General features: G+C 35.3%; 1 protein-coding gene and 2 pseudogenes across 1 annotated transcript in view; 2 read left to right on the top strand and 1 right to left on the bottom strand.

The window, feature by feature from the left end:
- Positions 1-1,004: 1,004 nt before the first annotated feature.
- LOC118906087 lies at positions 1,005-1,274 on the top strand (annotated as a pseudogene).
- A 115-nt stretch (positions 1,275-1,389) lies between these two features.
- LOC118905751 lies at positions 1,390-2,106 on the top strand (annotated as a pseudogene).
- A 1,622-nt stretch (positions 2,107-3,728) lies between these two features.
- CCDC181 (coiled-coil domain containing 181) overlaps positions 3,729-22,279 on the bottom strand; it is a 28,992-nt gene continuing 10,441 nt past the window's right edge. Inside the window, exons 4-6 of the mRNA XM_036870827.1 lie at positions 17,986-18,132; positions 5,979-6,133; positions 3,729-4,078 (exon numbers count right to left, since the gene is read on the bottom strand). Coding sequence (XP_036726722.1) covers positions 3,916-4,078; positions 5,979-6,133; positions 17,986-18,132 — 465 coding nt within the window. The 3' untranslated portion in view covers positions 3,729-3,915. The remainder of the gene's footprint in view (positions 4,079-5,978; positions 6,134-17,985; positions 18,133-22,279) is intronic.

Genomic DNA, 22,279 nt, shown 5'->3' on the forward strand with positions numbered 1-22,279 from the left:
AACCTCATTTAAATAAAGGAACAATTATACACCAACAAATTAAATAACCTGAATGAAATGGACAAATTCCTAGAAACACAATTTACCAAAACTGACTCAAGAAATAGGAAATATGAACAAGCCTATAACAAGAGGTTAAATCAGTAATCAAAAACCTCCCAACACCAAGAGTGAATCCTAATGTGAGCTACGGATGTTGGGTGATGATGTGTCAATGTAGGTTCATTGATTGCAACAAATGTACCACTTTGGTGAGGGATGTTGCTACTGGGGAAGGTTTTAGGGAGGGAGGGAGCAGGGGATATATGGGAACTCTCTGTACTTTCTGCCCAACTTTGCTGTGAACCTAAAACTGCTCTAAAAAATAAAGTATATTAAAAAACAAAAAACATCCCAACAAAGAAAAGTCCAGGACCAGATAGTTTCACTAGTGAATTCTACCAACTATTTAAAGAATTAATACCAATCCACCTCAGTCCCTTCCTAGAAAATAAAAGCAGAGGGAACAGGGAACACTTCCCAATTCATTTTGAGGCCAGCATTACCCTGATACCAAAGCCAGACAAAGACACAAGAAAAAAATACTACAGATAAATCTCTCTTACAAATACAGATGAAAAAAATCCTCACAAAATACTAGCAAACCAAATACAATATCATAGTAAAGGAATTATATACCACCAAGTGGTATTTGTCTCAGGAATGCAAGGGTGGTTCAATATAAGAATATCAACCAATGTAATATATCACATTAATAGAACAAAGAAGAAAAATCACATCATTTCACTTGACGCAGAAAGCATTTGATACAACCCAACACACTTTCATGATAAAAGCACTCAGAAAAATAGGAATAGAAGGAGTAAGAGGGAGGAATAAGAATAGAACTTCCTCAACTTCATAAAGGGCATTTATGGAAAACCCACAGCTAACATCATACTTAATGCTAAAAGACTAAAACTTTCCTCCTAAGATCAAGAACAAAACAAGGATGCCCAGGCAGAATGGAATGGCCACTGGAGACATTCTGTACTGAGAAGCGGCCAGTGGCACGATGGAGCAGGGCCAGGGACCGCTTACACTTGAGATGGACTATGGAATAGCACATCCCAGAGGTGGAAGTCCAAGTCAAACGTAGAAGGACAGCCTCGCTGAGCAACCAGGAGTGTCGCCTGTACCCAAGGTGGTCTCAGCAGCAGCAGCAAGTACCTGTGGTGGATTTCCATGCGGAACTGAGACAGGCATTCTTAGCTGACACACCAAGAGGTGGTTAAAGCAGTATTAGAACACCTGGGTAGCTGATTCCAAGAGAAAAAAAAAAACAGCCTTCCCTTAGGTCTTAAGGATCCCAAAACTTTCCTGTAGGTATTGGATTTGGTGGAACAGCAGTCATGACTCTGGGAAAGAGCAGCAAGATGCTGCAGCACATTGACTCTAGGATGAGATGTATCCTGCAAGATGGCCAGATCTTCATTGGCACCTTCAAGGCTTTTGACAAGCATATGAACTTGATCCTCTGTGATTGTGATGAGTTCAAGAAGATCAAGACAAAGAATGCGAAGCAGGCAGAGCGTGAAGAAAAACGGGTTTTGGGTCAGGTGTTGCTGTGTGGGGGGGAACTTGTTTTCCATGACTGTGGAGCGACCACCCCCCCCAAAGATACTGGCATTGCTTGGGTACCACTTGCTGGAGCTGCAGGAGGCCCTGGAGTTGGCAGGGCAGCTGGCAGAGATGGTCCAGCTGGTGTTCAAATTCCCCAAGGCTCCTCCTGGGTTAGCAGGCCCTGTCCGAGGGGTTGGGGGCCATGCCAACAGGTAATGATCCCACAGGGAAGAGGCACTGTAGCAGCTGCTGCAGTTGCTGCTGCTGCCAGCATTGCTGGAGCCCCAACTCAATATCCACCAGGATGGGCGACTGCCCCCACACCTGTTGGTCGAGCAACCCCACCTCTAGGAATTATGGCTCTTCCACCTGGTATACGATCACCCATGGGCCCACCAATTGGGCTCCCCCCTACTTGAGGGATGCCCCCTCCAGGAATGAGACCCCCCTCCACCAGAAATAAGAGGTCCATCTCCTCCAGAAATGCGTCCACCAAGACCCTAGGATACTATTGATCCTTCTTAGTCACTTTGTTTCCTGCAATGCATCTTGTGAAATATGTGGAGTGTTTGTGAGCTTTTGTCCCCTCTGCTGCATTAATATTAGCTAATAAATGCATAGAGCAATTAAACTGTGGGGAAAAAAAAGACAAGGATGCCCACTTTCACTACTACTACTCTACATTATACTAGACATGTTAGCCAGAGTAATCAGGCAAGAAAAATAAATAAATAAAAGGCATCCCATTGGATAGGAAGAAGTAAAACTACCCCTATTTGCAAATGATATTATCCTATATAGAGAAAATGCAAAAAAAAAAAAAAAATCACCAGAAAAGTTTAGCGCTAATAAACAAATTCAACAAAGTTGCAGGGTTCAATATCAATTCACAAAAATCATCTATGTTAGTGTTTTGAGTATACAACCCATAAAGAAAATTAAGAAAACAATTCCATTTGCAATAGAATCCAAAAGAATAAATATCTATGAATAAATTTAACCAAGTAGGTGAAAAATTTGTACACTGAAAACTATAAAACATTGCTGCACTAAATGAAAAGACATCTGTGTTTATGGATTAGAAGACACTATCATTAAGACGGCAATAGTGCCTAAACCCATCTACAGATTCACTGCAATCCTTATGAAAATTCCAACAGCTTTTTTTGTAAAAATGTTGTGGAATATTTAAATGCCAAATTGGTTTTTATCATTAAGGATAAACTTTAAACAACACAAGACTAGTTATAATGAAATGTTAAATTGTCTGGTGTATGCTCAAAGTGCTATAGGAAGTTGAGACAGGATTGAATAGTTCTCTGTGTTTTCTAATTTAGGGTCAAGTGATTAAGGTACAAATACCCAGTTGATAAGAACCTTGTCTTTTGAAGCTTTAACAGAACTCCTACAGCAATTCTCCACTCCCCATCACACTTGTATGTTTGCCTTTGTCCTCCACTCCTTAAGTGCTCTTACACATATCAAGAATACTGTTCTCCCACACACTGGATTCCTGTATAGTCCTATATACCCACAAATGTCTACCAAGGTATGTAAGCTTTATAATATAACTAACAGAAAGGATTTTGCAATCAAACAGATCTCAGAATCTGTGAGCAAACTGCTCACCTATGTACTTTGGTTTCCTCATCTGCAAAACAAGACTAATAGGGTTGTTATAAGGATTAGATCAAATTATTTATGCAAAGCATTTACAACAATACCGGGCACATTATATAAACTCTCAATAAGAGCTGAATAATTTTGTATAACATACCCAAAATAGTATACATACTTGTTACTATCTTTTTTTTTTAAAAGAACACGTGGAAGTAGGCCTAACCTACTGCTTAGCTTGCCATAGGTATTCAAATTCAAATCTGACATAATTAGGACTTTGTATCAGGCCTTGAACCAGGCTTGTTTAAGAGGTCACTCCTCCTGCCTTATGAAATGTTCTATTGCATTTTTTTTTAAATGATAACAGAAACTAAGAATAGATATCTGTCCCTTTTTTGTGTCCGTTCCAGCTAGAAATGTTAAAATAATTTAGAAGTAAAGGAATGTAGAGTTCATTTGTTGTTCAATTCTTTGCATGGACTAAGAGGTGGTATAACACATTACAATGCTATGAGAGAAGAAATTTATTTTGCTCTAGTGTTAAAAGAAATAAGATAAATTCACTATCAACATTACCAAAAGATAAATAGCATTTCCATAATTTAGAGTATGACCAAAGCACACAGGCCATAAGAAATGATATCCAAAATTTTGAGGACAGCAGCTTCCAAATGAAGTATTTAATAGATACCTTCAGCTGTAATGATCAGTAAAACGAAAAGATCTGGCTTCTGACATATTATATAGGTGGTACTGTAACTGTTTAGAACGCTTTGCTTCCAGTCGGAGCTGCCTAGTTCTTTCTTTGACAGCTTGTTGCTCTGCTAGTTTTTCTATCCTTTTCCTTCTTAGCCATCTGTAGAAAAAGACATGAACAGACCTGTTGAGTATCAACCTGAATATACTCTTCATGCTATGAAGTTATTACTACAGACAAAGGAAATTGGATTTCTTTAGATTAAAAAGCTCTGTTCATAACACAAATTAGGATTAACTGAAAAATTTCAGGCTTATACCAAAGGCTCATACAAGGAAGCATAGTCACATTTAGAATCAAATGTTTGAAATTAAGTTTGTCTAATAAGAAAACTGCCAACTAAAAACCTTTTTTAAGTAATAAACACACTATTTTACGTGACATAGGTCCTATCTTTTTTTTAAAATATGATTTTCTAAGCAAATAAGTATTTGACAGATACCAAATAACTTATTTTTTGCAACTAACTGTATTCTAAAACATTACTTAAGCAGCATGCAGAATACCAGCATGCAGAAATGTCGCCTTGCTCTTCTTGGTGGAGAAATTATAGAGCTCTTGCTTTTCAGTGCATAAAATAGTTCTCCCTTAAAATGGAAAAATAAGGGCTTCCCTGGTGGCGCAGTGGTTGAGAGTCCGTCTGCCAATGCAGGGGACACGGGTTCGAGCCCTGGTCCGGGAAGATCCCACATGCCGCGGAGCGACTGGGCCCGTGAGCCACAACTACTGAGCCTGCGCGTCTGGAGCCTGTGCTCCACAACAAGAGAGGCCGCGACAGTGAGAGGCCCGCGCACCGCGATGAAGAGTGGCCATATTCTAACAAATTTAAGTCTATAAAACTTGCTTAGGTAAAATAACATTAAAAATAACTGTATACTCACATCTCTGGTATGAAAGTGCATACGTGGTGTGTGTGTGTATATATAATTTTTTCAGAAATAAATCCAGACAAATAAATAACTACATTAGTATAAAAGAGACTTAAGAAACCTCATAACCTAATGTTGTGTGGTTTTGAAATTGGATATCAGTTTGAGCAAATTAACTGTAGTCATTTAGGGGTCGATTGGGAAAAAAATGGTCATAGGCTAGATATTAGGTGAGATCATTAACAAAAATAAGCAGATTGCAGAACAGTATATACAGTATGATCTCAATTTATATTTTAAAACTGTAAATATATGTACAGAGAAATATCTAGAAGTTATGCAGTACAGTGCTAACAATAGTGATTCCTGGGTGATGAAAATGTGAGTTTATTCCCCTCCATTTCCACAATGCACATTCACTGCATCTGTTATAATAAAGGGATATGGATATTTTTTTAAAGAAGGAAAGGAAAGAAAGAGGCAAAGAAACTAAAAAGAGAAAGATAGCAAAAAAGATAAAAATGAAAGAAAGAAGTGAACTTCAAACAACTGGACACAATATTCACTCCCTCTCCCAAGGCGTGCTGGCAAAATTATGAAGCCATGTCTGTTTCCTCAGAATAAACCAGGTAATACAGACTCTCACCCAGGCAACTGAAGGGAGACCAGGTTTGCCTTAAATTACCAAAATATGTGTCCAAATCTCCTTTTCATTTGGTCTGTACAGATCTTCCTCCTCAGCCTGACTGCTTTTCTTTACAGAAAAATATTTATTGGTAAATGCAACTCTTTATTAAGTTTTCCTGAGGACTGTGTAGGAGAAGCAGTAACCAATATTTGGCCTATTTCTCTAAGAAATGAACAAATCAATCAATCAATCAATGGTAAGCTATCAAAGGTTATCACACTGGTGCCATAAGAAACAATTTTAGTATTGAAAAATACCTTGAAAAAATGGTATAGATATTATGCAAAGTATGGAGTTAAAGAATTTTCTCACATATTGTTAAAACTGTGGCTTTAAAATTGAATACGTATGTAATGAGATCAATTTTTTTAAGTTTTATTGACTATATAACTTTCTAAAATGACCATGAGGAAGGGGGAAAAATGCCCTGCCTTTGACTTACTGTTTAAAGGCCCTTTCACGGCCTTCTGTTCCTTTAAGGAAGAATAAGCATTCCTCTTGCTTTCGCAGTTCTTCTGTCTTTCTTTCTTTCAACTGTTCTTCGTGCTTTTTTTTAAGCCATAATCGAAAAGCTTGCTGTGGATCTCTGTTTTCCTGCTGTTTACAAAAACAAGCTTTGCTTAATTTAAAGAAACCAAAACTACTTTTTGAGGCCCTGCCTATAAGACCCTATAGGAACACGTCCTACTCACCAATTTTTCATAATAATACCAATTTCATTACTTGCGCTCCTTGCATCCAAACCAAATACATGACCTTTGAATCAGCAACATTGATAACCCTTTTGTCAGAAAATTCAACATTGAACTCACTGCTCTCTGGCTTCTTTCAAAAGTCTTACTGAGGTAATCAATAAATGAAGTGATCTGCAAACTTTTCAAAGCTGAGCCCCTTGACAAATAAAATAATTTTGCACAACGGCACATACACATAAAACATGGTTGAAGAAATGTTGGGGATAGGCAGTATGAGTGAGTTGAGGTCTTGGTATCAATTCCTGAAGGAAGCTCCATGGAAGCTCCACTGGAATTGAAAACCAATGACCCAACATTTGTGTTACTCAAACTTTCTTTTAAATTCTACTTTCGTTTTTAAGTTTTAAGAGCATCTAACTGCCAAGCCCATCTCCAAAACTGTAATTATTATTATGGAGGGTGGCAATGAGAATTTTCAACCATAAGAACTTTTTCATAAGGATAACAGCCATGAGGATTTTGTCAAAAGAATGGGCTAGTGGGAGCAGCTTATTGTATGGTTCTTCAGACTTCATGATGGATACTATATTCAGGGATAGCTGAAAGAGCTCTTATTTGGGAGAATAAAGAGAGCAAAGGGAAAGATTTGGGGCTCTTTAGTCTTGGGAAAAGCATGACTCACATGGATGCCTGGCTAGAACACAAAAGGAAAAGATTCATTCATTTAATACTTTCACCAAATATGAACTCTGTGATAGAGAAGACCACCTCCTACACCTTGCATTTTCCTTTATCTGTAACCCATATTGCCCAGTATGCTTCAGTCTAATTTATATAATTTATACAATTTAGGATCTTTGATGTATAATGCAGAACTTTGTGAGGAGGTCCCACGGGCCTACAGGACCATTGCTGAACACTTAAAGTTTGGGAATGTCTGGAGATGACTAAGAAGTGTTCAATCCGCAATTATAGATTAAAAGAGTTAAGAATTCAGGGATAAACAGAATTGATGGGTATCACTGTTCATCTATTCATTCAACAGCTATTTACAGAGTATCTACTACACAGAGTATCTACATGCACATAGCTACTGGGATGCATCAAAGAAAAAAGAACAAGCCTCCCTTTCTCATACATTCCATACCTGCACTATACAATAAAGTAGTCACTAGTCACATGTAGCTACTTAAATTAAATAAAATTAGAAATTTAGTGCCTCAGTCACGTTCAAATACTTAATAGTCACTATGGTTAGTGGCTACTTTATTGGACGCTGCAGATATAGAATATTACCATCATCACAGAAAACTGTATAGGGCAGTGTTGTTCAAGATAAGGAGATGAAAATATATGATTGATTGACTGATTGATATGTCAGAGAGAGTAATAATGGGAGAGGTGAGGAGAAAGGATGGTATTTATCAATAGATAGAAAGTGAGGGAGGGCTTCCCTGGTGGCGCAGTGGTTGAGAATCTGCCTGCCAATGCAGGGGACACAGGTTCGAGCCCTGGTCTGGGAGGATCCCACATGCCGCGGAACAACTGGGCCCGTGAGCCACAATTACTGAGCCTGCGCGTCTGGAGCCTGTGCTCCGCAACAAAAGAGGCCGCGATAGTGAGAGGCCCATGCAGCACGATGAAGAGTGGCCCCCGCTTGCCACAACTGGAGAAAGCCCTCGCACAGAAACGAAGATCCAACACAGCCATAAATAAATAAAATAAACAAATTTAAAAAAAAAAAAAAAAAAAGAAAGTGAGGGAACCATTTATGGGATCTCTAGAAAAAGAGTATTTCAAGCAATGGTAACAGGGCAAAGGACCTGAGAAGGGATTATACTTGGCATGACCAGTAAATAGCAAAAATCCACTGCAAGAAGAAAACTGGAAAATTCACAAATATGTGGAGATTAACGTGCTCCTGAGCAACCAATGGGTCAAAGGAAAAAACCAGATGGGAAGTCAAAAAATAGCCTGACACAAATGAAAAGGGAAGTACAACATACCAACACTTATGGGATGCAACAAAGACAGTTCTAAGAAGGTGAGATCAAAAAACCAACCTAACTTTACACCTGAGGTGTAATTAGAAAAAGAGATATAAACTAAGCCAAAAGTTAGTAGAAGGAAGAAAATAACAAAGATCAGAGTGTAAATAAATACAACAGAAACTAAAAAGACAATAGAAAAGATCAAAGAAACTAAAAGCTGATTTCTTAAAAAGATAACTAGACAAACATTTAGCTAAACTTACCAAAAGAAGAGAGGACTCAAATTAATAAAATTATAAATGAAAAAGGAGACATTACAACTAATAGTACAGAAATACAAAGGATCATAAAAGACGATTATGAACAACTATAAACCAACAAACTGTAAAACCCAGAAGAAATGAATAAATTCCTAGAAACATACAACCTACCGAGACTGAATCAGGAAGAAATAGAAAATGTGAATAGACTGATTACTAGTAATGAAATTGAATCAGTAATCAAAAATCTCCCAAAAAACAAAAGTCCAAGACCAGATGGCTTCTAGAAAATCAACAGAAGAATTAATACCAATTCTTCTCAAACTCTTCCAATAAACAGAAGAGGAGAAAACACTTCCAACCCATTTTATGAGGCCAGCATACTGTGATACCAAAGCCAGACAAGGACACTACAAGAAAACAAAATTAGAGGCCAATATCCTTGATGAACAGAGATGTAAAAATACTCAGTGAAATATTAGAAAAGCTAATTCAGCAGTATATTAGAAAGGATCATATACCATGATCAGGTGGGATTTTCCAGAGATGTAAGGATGGTTCAAATCTACAAATCAATCAGTGTTATACACATTAACAAAATGAAAGATAAAAATCATATGATTATCTGGATAGATGCAAAAAAGCATTTGACAAAATATCTTTTCATGATAAAAACTCTCAAGAAATTGGGTATAAAGAGAATATAATAAAGGCTATATATCACAAGTCCACAGCTAACATCATACACAATAGTGAAAAGCTGAAAGCTTTTCCTATAATATCAGGAGCAAGACAAGGATGCCCATTCTCACCACTTTTATCCAACACAGTTTTGGAAGTCCTATCTGAAGCAATCAGACAAGAAAAAGAAATAAAAGGCATTCAAATTAGAAAGGAAAAAGTAAAACTGCTCTATTTGCAGATTACATATTATTATATTATTCTATATGATATAGAAACCCTAAAGGTTTCACTGCCCTAAAAGTGTTAGAACTAATAAACCAATTCAGTAAAGTTGCAGGATACAAAATCAATATAAAAAAAATCAGTTGTGTTTCTATACACTAACAACAAACTATCTGAAAGAGAATTAATCAAATAAGCCCTTTTAAAATAGCATCACAAAGAATGAAATATGTACTTAGAAATAAATTTAACTAAGGAGGTGAAAGATCTATATGCTGAAAACAAAAAGACATTGATGAAAGAAACTGAAGAAGATACAAATGAATGGAAAGATATTCCATGCTCATGGACTCGAAAAACTAATACTGTTAAAATGTCCATACTATTTAAAAATTGTCCATACAATCTAAAAATTCATTATAATCCCCATAAAAATTCCAATGGAATTTTTCACAAAAATAGAAAAAATAATCCTAAAATTTGTACAAGATCCAAATATCCAGTGTAATCTTGAGAAAGAAGAACAAAGCTGGAAGCATCACACTTCCTGATTTTAAACTATATTATAAAGCTAAAGTAATCAAACACTATAGTACTGACAGAATAGATACATAGCTCAATGGAACAGAACAGAGAGTCCGAAATCAACGCATGCATATATGGTAATTAATTTTCAACAAAGGAACCAAAAATAACAATGAGGAAAGGTCTTTTCAACAAATGAAATTGGTAAAACTGAATTGCTACATACAAAAAATGAAACTGAACACCTATCTTACACCATACACAAAAATCAACTCAATATGGATTAAAAACTGTGTGTAAGACCTGAAACAGTACAACTCCTAGAAAGAAATATCAAGGATAAACTCCTTAGCATTGTTCTTAGAAATGATTTTTTGGATTTGATAGCAAAACAAAGACAGCATAAGCAATAATTTTTAAATGGGACTACATCAAACTAAAAAGCTTGTGATCAGCAAAGGGAACCTTCAACAAAATGAAAAGGCAACCTATTGACTGAGATATAATATTTTCAAACTACATGCCCAATAAGGGATTATATCCAAAATATACAAGGAATTCATATAATTCAATAGCAAAAAAGAAAAAAGCCCTATTATAAAATAGGCAAAGGACTTAAATAGACATTTTTCCAAATAAGATACACAAATGGCCAACATGTACATGAAAACATGCTCCACATCACTCATCATCAGGAAAATGCAAACAAAAACCACCATGAGGTATCATCCCATACATGTTAGGATGACTATTATCAAAAAAGACAAGAGAAAACAAATGCTGGCAAAGATGTGGAGAAAAGGGAACCTTTGTGCATGGTTGGTGGGGATGTAATCTGGTATAGCCGTTATGGTAAACAGTGTGGAGGTTCCTCAATAAATTAAAAATAGAATTATTATATGATCCAGCAATCCCACTTCTGGGTATATATCCAAAGGAAAAACAAAACAAAACATTATCTGGAAGAGATATCTGCACTCCCATGTTCGTTGCATCATTATTCACAATAGACAAAGTATGAAAACAACTTAAGTGTCTGTAGATGAATGAATGGCTTGAGAAATGTCACACACACACATGCACGCACACACATGAATATTATTCAGCCTTCAAAAAGAAGGAAATTCTATAACTTGCAATAACATGGATGAACCTGAACCTGGAGGGCATTATTATAAGTGAAGAATTATATATAATAATAAATATATATTATATATATATATATATATATATATATATAGTACTTATTATAAGTGCCAGACAGAGACAAATACTGCATAGCACCATTTACATGTGGAAACTTAAAAAAAAGTGTAGTTCATAGAAATGGAGAGTGGTGGTTATGAGGAACTGTGGGGTTGGGAGAAATAGGGAGAAGTTGGTAAAAGGGTGTAAACTTTCAGTTATAAGGTGAAAGAAGTCTGAAGATCTAATGTATAATATGGTGAGTATAGTTGATAACACTGTATTATATAATTGAAATTTGCCCAAGAGAGTAGAACTTAAATCTTTTCTCCAAAAACGGGGGAGGTGATGTATATGTTAATCAACTTAATGGGGGGAATCCTTTAATAATGTATATGTGTATCAAATTATGTTGTACACTTTATCTTACAATTTTATTTATAATTATATTTCAATACAACTATAAAAAACAGATCACACATACACACAAAAAAAGAAATAGAAACTTAAAAGACAAAAAACAACCTAAATTCCCTGAACGAGCTTAACAGTAGATTGGACATTGCCTAAGTGATGTCAATGCCAGAAGATAGATCAATAGAAATTATGCAAGCTGAAAAAAGAAAAAATGTTTTCACAAAGAGAACCTGAGTAACATCTGAGATAACAACAAGTATCCTATCATATGTAAAACTGGATTTCCAGAATAATAAGAGAAAGATAATAGGGCAGAAAAAAATATTTGTAAAAATAGTGGGCAAAAATTTCCCAAATTTGGTATAAAACATCAACTTACAGATACAAGAAGCTCAGCAAAGCCCAAGTTAGTCAAATTCAAAGAGAGTCACACATCTACTAAACTGCTGAAATTCACATCAGAAAAAGTTTAAAGTAGCCACAGAAAAAACATTTCATACAAAGGGACAATGATAAGAATTACAACTGACTTCTAATTAGAAACAATGGATGCAAAAAAACCACTGAACATCATCTGTAAAGTGCTGAAAGGAAAAAAAACCCAAAAAACTGTCAACCCAAAATTCCATATCAAATTTTAAAAAAACTTCAAAAACAATCTATTTCTGATAATGATTTAGGATATACATATCATAATCCCTAAAGCAATGATTTCAAAAATAATTCAGAGGTATAACTAAAAGCCAATAAGAAAATAAAATGGAACATTTTTTAAATACTTGATTAATCTCTGTAAGAAGGCAGAAAAAAGATGAATAATGGAGTTAAAAACAAATGGAACAAATAGAAAGCAAATATCAAGATGGTAAACTTAAAACCTACCCTTATCAATAATTATAATTAAATATAAATGAACTCCTGTTAAAAGTAACAAATTTCTGGATTAAAAGATCCAAATATATGCTGTTTGCACAAGTAACTCTTCAAATATAAAGACAGATAAATTGAAATTAAAATATGAAATAAGCTATAACATGCAAATGTTAAACATAAGAAGGTTACTGTGACTTCATTAACATCAAAGTAGATTTCAAGATAAGAGGGACTCATAATGTGAAAATGTCATTCAATCAGGAAGACATAAATTCATAAATGCATACACACAAAACTTTTAAAAATATGAAGCAAAACCCAATGGAACTAGAAGGGAAATAGACAAGAACACAATGATAGTTTAACCTAACTTTCTCAGTACTTCATAGAAGAGGGGGAAAACAGTAAGGATACAGAAGATTTAAACAACATTATCGACCAACTTCAGCCCATTGACATTAATACAACACAACATCCAAATGTAGAATACAAAATGTATGCAAGTGTCCACGGAGAGTTCACCTAGATAGAGTGATGACACGCATACATATGCTTACATATGTGTCTATATACATACAGTGCACACGTATCATTTATATATAACACTGACCAAGAGAAGCAAAGCTCATTACGAAGATGGAAAGACATTTTTAGCTATTTCTCCTTAAATGGCAATAAAAATTCCATCACCTAAAAGCATTTTTAATTCAATGTAAAATAGGTCATTCCACAATCTATGTATTTTAAAGATATTTTCTGGAAACTATGACTCACATTATACAAAATATCCCACAGAAGTGACCAGCAAAATACACTTACTATCACAATGCATTAATAAGCCAAATTAATCAACTGCCAAAGTATACTACAGCTCAGCTTCAGTAGAGACAAATTTCACAGAAGTTCTTCAGAATATTATTCGTTTATGATATAATTTCTAGCTAAAGTTAATTTTTGAGACAGATTTAAAATATAGCAAAAAATTAAAATACCAAAGGGAAATATATAACCATGATATCTTCTAACCAAAAATTTTAAATTAGTTCAATGTGGCTCATGTTTTTAGAGAATATAATTCAAAGTTTTATTATCTCTAAATAGAACACAATAGAAAATTAAGGTGTACATTTATTTTTACAAATGCCCAATAAAAATATAACATTAGGCTGAATGCCATGAGACCTGAAGGTCCGTCATCCCCCGGGAAATTATCAGCAGTGCAGTCACAGGGGTTTTTCTTGGTCAGTGATTGAAACATAAGCTCCTCTCAACTTCTTTACTCTTAAATACTACAGTAATGTGCTATCCTTCTAACCTATCCAATCTCAAATTCCTTCACTCCCTCCAAAATCTTTCTAGTTTCTTCTCTACAATTCCCATTCAATAATATAAAGGCTTCCAAACATCCCTCATTCTCCCAAACCATTGCTAGGACCCTGGCCTTAAACCTCCTTTCTTACCCAAATCCTGATTCTCCCGTAAGACACAGCTTTTCTCTCTTAAATGGAAGCTGCATTTTTTGCCATACTTCAGGTACTTCAGAGGTCTGGTGAAGAAGTTAATATACTCTTTATTCCTTCATACTTCTTCAGAACTCCTGAAGAGTAGAGAACTACTTCTTCTCTACTCTTAAGTAAAGCCACACTCCTTTGATATTTGTATTATTTGACTATATTACTCTAACAATCTCTGGTCACAACTGGCTCAATGTACCTCTCCATCCTAATCCCAAGTAACACTTACAACTAAATGAATGAGCCATTCGACATCCAGCCTCACAGATTTTTCATTTTTTCATTTTCTACGCCTTTCTTTTTTTTTTTAGAGCTCCTGACTTATTTGTTTATTTATTTACTTTATTTTTTTGGCTGTGTTGGGTCTTCATTTCTATGCGAGGGCTTTCTCCAGTTGCAGCAAGCGGGGGCCACTCTTCATCGCGGTGCGCGGGCCTCTCACTATCGCGGCCTCTCCTGTTGCGGGGCACAGGCTCCAGACGCGCAGGCTCAGTAGTTGTGGCTCACGGGCCCAGTTGCTCCGCGGCATGTGGGATCCTCCCAGACCAGGGCTCAAACCCGCGTCCCCTGCATTGGCAGGCAGATTCTCAACCACTGCGCCACCAGGGAAGCCCCCGCCTTTCTTCACTGCACTTGCCACCCACTCCAATAGCCACATCCACATCCCCATCTTTGAAATCACTAATCTTCTCATTCATATTTCCAGTCCCAACCTCCGTCCTGAATACTAGACACATTTCTTCAGTCAATCTTCAACATCTTTACCTGAAATTTTTGTAGGTACTTCAAACTCAGCAACTGAAATGATAATTTCCCCCAATCAGTATCTTTTCTACCGCTCCAGTGAGTGGCACCATCACCCACCAAGTTGCTCAGAAGAGAAACCTGGTGTATTCTCTTTACACCTCATTCTTCCTCACTCACATATCTAGTTAATTATGAAGTTCCTTCAATTAGTACTCTAAAACAAATATCACATTTCACATCTCTCTTTCTCTCTCTCTCTGCTGTTATCATTCTAGCCCAAGTCACCATCATTTCTCACCTAGACAACTATATATGCTTTCTAAGTGCTCTCCGCATATCTGTTCTTGCCCCCTCCAATCCATTCACAGCATGGCAGTCAGAGTGATCTTGTGGGATTGCAAATCTAATGTATCACTCCTCTGTTTAAATAATCTCAGTGGCTTCCCATGACAGGATTAAATACAAAATTATAGACCCCAACATGCCACATGATCTGATTCCTACTCACTTTCTGGATCCTCTCAAACTCACCAGGTCAGTTCCTGTCTCAGGCATTCTCACATGTTCTCCTGGCTTAAAACAAATTCCTCTAATTCTTGGCCTAATTTCTACTTCTACTTTACTCAACAGAAAAATCTTTCCTGATACACATATTTCCCTCATTATGATCTCTCATAGCTCCTTTTTTTCATAGCATTCATCACTATTTATAATTATAAATTTATTTTATATTGAGACTTAAAATTTTTTTTTCAATCCCTACTAGATGAGCGTTACAAAACATAGACTAAACCTATTTTTCTGTGACTTCCCTGGTGGTGCAGTGGTTAAGACTCCATGCTCCCAATGCAGGGGGCCTGGGTTCAATCCCTGGTCAGGGAACTAGATCCCACATGCATGCCGCAACTAAGAGTTCGCCTGCCACAACTAAGGAGCTTGCAAGCTGCAACTAAGGAGCCCTCGAGCCACAACTAAGGAGCCCACCTGGCGCAACTAAGACCCAGCTCAAACAAATTAATTAATTAATTAATTAATTAAAAATAAACCTATTTTTTCCATGCTGTGCCTAGAATAGCATCTGTCATATAGTAAGCAGTTAAAAAAAGATCTATCGAATACATGAAAAAATTTAAATTGGCATTTCTTTGACTCTACCAAATTTGTATCTTGCTCTCATATATTATGGACATCCATATTTATCCATATTGGAACTTACTATACATATCCTTTTCCCATTTTTTATTGGAAAATTCAAAAGTTTTGCTTTAATAATATAAATATTAATAGTAACACTAACAATTATGACAATTTAAAAGTCCTAATCAGCTTTTAGGATATTACATTAAATATAAAGGTAAATTTGGAGGAACCCAAATCTTTTTAATATTTAGTTCATTCATCCAGGAATATTATAGGAGTATCATATTTGTTTTCATTTAGCAAAGAACTCATATATTTATAGTATTTTACCCCCCATCTAGGAATATTATATTTGTTTTCATTTGCCAAATTCACCTTTTTGGTCCCCTGCAAAGACGCTCCATAGAGGTCTTACACATTCTTGTTCAGCTCAAAGTTTTTTATATATGCCTATATTCCTTCCCCTTTTATATTTTTCTATGAGGTTTTTGCTGGAATACAGAAAGACTATAAATTTTTGTATATTTATAATATAAAACACCACTTTGCTAATACTTATACCTCATTTCCTTTTCTCTTAATAAATTGGATAGAACTCCCAGAATAAAATTATTTATTATAGAGGGGAGCCTTACCTATCTCTGACTTTAATGGGTATGCCTATAGTATTTCCTAAGATGGTATTTATACTGTAACCCACATTTTATTAGAAATACTTAAAAATAAATTATAATAAATACTAGTAAATACCCTTTCTATATCTTTCAAGATAACCATAAATTCTCCTTTATCTACCTATTATGTACTGAATATATTAATAGATTTGTTATTATTGGTCCATAATTTCCTTCCTAAAATAAACCCTACTTGGTTATAGCATAGTATTATTTTACTATACAGTTGCAGTCAAATTTCTCAATATTTTCTCTTTTAGTTTGTGGTTTCAGGTCTACTACCTTAAAAGGTACCATCCACCCCAAGATTTTAAAAGCTAAATATTTCTACAAATGGCATAATAAATGTAAAAATATATCATTTTGTCAGCCTAGGAAAACATATTTACAGACATAATAGACAAAGGATTAAAATCTCTAATATACAATGCAATAAGAAAAATAAAACAAAAAAGAAAAGACTATAAATAGGAAATTCACAGAATACACACAGGCTCATATACAATAATAATGTATATTATTAATTCGAAGAAAAATTAAGAAAATAAACTACGTACAATGTTAGACAGGATGTGTTAAACATTCACTCTTCTATACTGCTGGAGGGACAATAAATTGATACGACTTTTTAGGAGGTTAATTTTGCATGTTTAATCACAGCTTTCATTCTGGACATCCAATAAGTCATAAATTTCTAAGAAACTCTCCTACAGAATATTGATGTTCTCCTACAGAATGCACATGTTCACAACAGCACTGTTAATTAATAGAGCAGTATTAGAACCAATCTAAATATGTATAAATGAGGAATGGTTTAATAAATTAAGTTACCTCTGAAGAGTAGAATATCATGCACCTATTTGAAAAGAAAGATCTAAATGTAATGATCTAGAAATATGTCCTTGATGAATGAGTGAAAAAAAAGCAAACCGTATAATAAATTTTTTGGAGATAAACATGTAAATATAAATAAGACCTGGAAGGATTTGCAGCACACTGTTAAAAGTGGTTACCACTAGGGGATGAGCCTAGAAGGGCTTAGGATTGAATTTTCAATTTTTACCTTATATACACTTTTTAAATAGTATGGATATAGATGATTTTTTTACTTTCTCTTGGGTTTTTTGTATATTTTGAACTTTAAAAAATTAAATAATTTGATGTCTTTGTTACTTTTCACATAAGATTTCTACACGTCTACTCTTGTGAGACCAGTCTGTAGGGTTTTTGTGTGCATTGTCCTATTTAAATATCAAAGTTATACTATCTTAAAAAAATGAATTGGTAGCTTTCCTTTTTCTGTGCTATAAATGTTTGAATAAAATAGGAATCATTTGATTTTTACAAGCCTTCTTAGAATTTAATTATAAGTCATCTGCATGTGGCATCTTTTGCAAGGGTAGTTCTTGGACCACTTTTTCTACTTCTTCCATGGGTTTTTAGTCTGATAGACTCCCTTCTGTAAATAAATTCAACTTTCATATCTGTATGAACTCGTTTTTCACAGAGAAGTTTTACTTACTCTACTGTTCATGTCTTCAATTTGCTTTGCTCGCTGAATTCTCCTCATTTCTAGGACCTGCTCTCTCTTCTTTTGCAACCATGCTTTAAACACCATGTCATTCTCTTTTTTCTTTTCTTTCTCTTCTTCTATTTTCCTTTGTTCTTCCTGGTGGAAGGAATATCCAAACACATTAATGAAAAATTAATAAAATTATATATGTGTTATCAAAGTAGAGAGATACATTTTGAGGTCTGAAATTAGGATTCCCTGCCCCTAAAAATTTCCATCTGTAAATTGGGCCTCCCTAAAAAACAGGACCTCTAATTTGCTTAGGGAAAAAAATTAAGACTTTTCAGATAAATTAAATTGTCAAGATAAAGTCTACAATTACATAGATCTACATTATACAACATGCTGTTCAAGAATTCCTTGGATCTCTCCTTCACTTCCTAGTTTATTCTTGGTATTTAACTCCTCCAATTGCAGCTGTGCAAAAGAGAAAAAAACACCACACTCTAGAAGCACTACATGGGGTCTATAAACATCTTAAATCTTAAAATTTTTTACATTATTGTTAAATTTGCTAATTGTGATACACGGCATTGTGGTTACAAAACAAAATGGTATAATCATTTTCTTTCTGACATGTACAATCATTTCTGAAGTGTACAAGTAGCAATGATGGGCTGTCTAGGACTTGCTTTAAAAACACCTCAGCCAGGGACTTCCCTGGTGGCACAGTGGTTAAGAAACCCGCCTAACAATGCAGGGGACGTGGGTTCGATCCCTGGTCCGGGAAGATCCCACATGCCGCGGAGCAACTAAGCCCATGCACCACAACTACTGAGCCTGCACTCTAGAGCCCGCCAGCCACAACTACTGAGCCCACGCGCTGCAACTACTGAAGCCTGTGCGCCTAGAGCCCATGCTCTGCAACAAGAGAAGCCTCCGCAATGAGAAGCTCACGCACCGCAACGAAGAGTAGCCCCAGCTCGCCGCAACTACAGAAAGCCCGTGCACAGCAACGAAGACCCAACACAGCCAAAAATAAATAAATTAATTAATTAATTAAAAAAAAATACCTCAGCCAAAAAAGGAAGAGATGAAGCAAATATGCCAACATCTCAAATGACTTTTGAATCTGGGTAATGGAGACACAGGGGTTAATTGCACCTTCGTATGTGTTTGAGATTTTTTATTATAATGTTTAAAAATATTTTCAACTAGTGTATAATCATAAAGTAACATTTCTGCTATCAGAAAAATATTTAAGTAATTAGTTAACTATGAGAACCAAATGCACTTTTAAAACTGCATTATTCAACTAATGTTATAAAAGAGAGTTACTTAAACTAGAAGTGAGAGTACCTCACTGGTTTAAGTATAAACCAGTTATGAAGAGTTATAAAATAGTTACTGGGAACAAAGCAGCATGTCATAGTGGAAACAGCACCAAGCTAGAAGTTAGGAGATCTGATTAACAATCATACTGCCATCATAATATGTCAATTTGGGCAAACCACTTAACTCAGTATTCTCATCTATAAAATGAAGTTGTATTAACAAGCTCTTAAGTCTCTTCCAATACTAAAATTTTAGCATGGAAATAAACTGAATTATAGAATCCATGTTTAAACTGTTTTCAAATAATGGAATTCAGAGTTCTTTCCTTACATTTTGACAATATAGCAAGCCCTTCTAATTCTTTTTGATTGAACAAAATATAGGAAGGAAAGGAAAAATCCTATCCAATTAACAGCATAAAATGTCTTTTAAAATACCAGTATACTATTTTCTAAGCCCTAAAGGAGCTTACATTATATAATATGTGAATTTATTAAATATTAAATTTTATATTTAAGTTCATTTTTACCAAAAGGATTTTGGATGCCTTGCATGAATATAGACAGTATTGTAAGACAATTATGTTTCCAGACAGAACAGCTGGATTATACAGAAGATATCAGCCAAAGCACAGATACTACAGTTGCCAAAGAGAACAATTAAATGATGCACTTAGTGTAGAGAGATGGAGTATAGCTGCCCAACCCAGCAAATATTTTGCTGGGCATAAAAAAGGAAAGCCTTCCTCTGAAACCAACTAAAAATATTTTAAAGTCTTAGCACTTAAAGACAATGCCTTCAGCAAGTACATAAGCAAAGGGAAATTTAGTTATGAGGATCCTGACATGAGAAAAGTATATCCCAAAACACAGTGTTTGACACCTAAAAAAGAGGATCAAAAGAAAAACAGAACTATCCATCAGTCATACCAGTTAAAGATTACCATTAATTCACTGGTGAAAAGACACTGAAATTATATAAAACCTCCTGCATAACTTTTACAGAAGTATATACTCAAATACACATAGATGTATGTGTGTGTACAGCAAACATATAGTTCAGTTATTCTCAACAAATTCTTTTGTGTTATCATAAAGTTCTGAGTTAACAGATCCTTTTAGGTACCTATTATATACCTGAACCAAGTAAGCTGAGTCTGACCGTTAGAGTTCAGATTTCAGTACCCAAGTAAGCAAAATTTTATTAAGTATGCACCCTTTCAGATTCCTACCTGAGTGTGCTATAGGTGACACATTCTTACTAACTTCATTTTTTTATCTTTTTCTGCTAATGTGAGTTTGATTTAAATGCCAGAAATTTCCATGATAATTTCCTACATAAGGAGAAAATATACCATTTCTCAACAAATGACAAGAAAACTGGGATTTTGACTTTGCTACAGACAAGTTGAGGGACTTCAGTAAAGTTATTTAAACTATCTAGACTATAGTTTTCTCACCTGTAAAATAATCTCTAAGGTTTCTTCTAATTGTAAGGTTCTATTAACTGTGATTCTGTTGCAGTTTGGTATTTACAGTTAGACATTTCATATGGTTCAGCTTCATGCTATCAGGTATCCAGTAAAACAGAGAACCAGGGCGCTAATTTAAGTAATTTAGAGAAAATCCCCCAGTTTTAGTACCTAGAATTTTGAATTATAAAATATTTTTATTTAAGAGCAAAAAAAAATCCCAAAATAATAATAATTTTGGATTCTGTATGGCATTTTGGAGACATTTCATTTAGGTTATGAGGTTCTATTCTTAATCTAAAACTAAAACCCCTGAAATCAAGGAATTGTAGTGTTGATGAAAATAATCTGTAATAGGAATAGAAAAGAGTTTTATTCCAGCCAAACTAAGGACTATAGCCCAGGAGACACAAATTCAAGAAGCACTTGAATGGTGTTCCACTGGACTACAAAATGGGGGAGGCATATATATAAGCAAAAACTGCAAAGTTACATAAGTTGTTTGTCAAGAACTAGGATTGAAGCTGGCAAGAAATAAGGGTGCTTGTTAAGCAAGGATCAGTTGGTATCTGAAATGGTTGGTATCTGAAATGGTATCTCAAGGGGAGACCTTGAGAGCATAAGGTTGCAGCTGGCAGATATTATTCTGGAAAGGTCTGCTGATATACTTGAATTTGATACAGTTCAGAAAATTCAAGTTCTCGGTGATACAGGAATACATCTGAAACCACATCCACAATGACCACCCAGTGCCATTCTGTATGCTTGGACCATAGTTTTATATCTTGTCAGAACAAAGAACAAACATCAAGCGTGAGAGGCGTACATCCCTTCAAGGTTTCAAAAGAGACAGATTAACATGTACACAGTAAGTCAGTATGACCTTGGTGTCTGGGAAGGGAACCTCATCTTCAAAGGAGTACTAGCATTGGTATCATGGGAAGTGGGGGAGCATTTATCCTATCTTCAAAGTGGACATTCTAAGCAATCTGGTAAATACATTCTTTTTTTTCTTTAACGGTGAAAGCAGATGTACAATGTATGCTTTACAGGTCATAAGACAGGCTGTTCTAGTTAGCATAAAGTTCAAGACAAATTATGTATAAGCCAGAATGACTTCCCCATACCTCAATATGTGAAAATGTCTTCCATCAGTAGGCCTGGAAGATATATGAAATACACACACACACACACACACACACACACACACACACACACCCCAGAGAATATAATCCAGTCCCACCTGTTGCCTCCTAAACCCCAACAAATTTGTGCCTTCATTTTTTCATCTGACATCTGATTTTCACCTACCTCATAACAAGATTACTTTCAGCAGTCACTTAACTTCTCTGAGCCTCACCTTTAAAATGAAAGGATCAGATGAAGTCATCACTGAGGTCTCCTCTAGCTCTAACATGGGTCATTCATTACTATGCTTTTGTGATCCTTACAAGAAAGGACCAAGGTAATCACGGTGCTTGTTCCATAAATACAGAT

This window comes from Balaenoptera musculus, chromosome 1 (genome assembly GCF_009873245.2).
Source record: "Balaenoptera musculus isolate JJ_BM4_2016_0621 chromosome 1, mBalMus1.pri.v3, whole genome shotgun sequence".
Classification (NCBI taxonomy): Eukaryota; Metazoa; Chordata; class Mammalia; order Artiodactyla; family Balaenopteridae; genus Balaenoptera; species Balaenoptera musculus.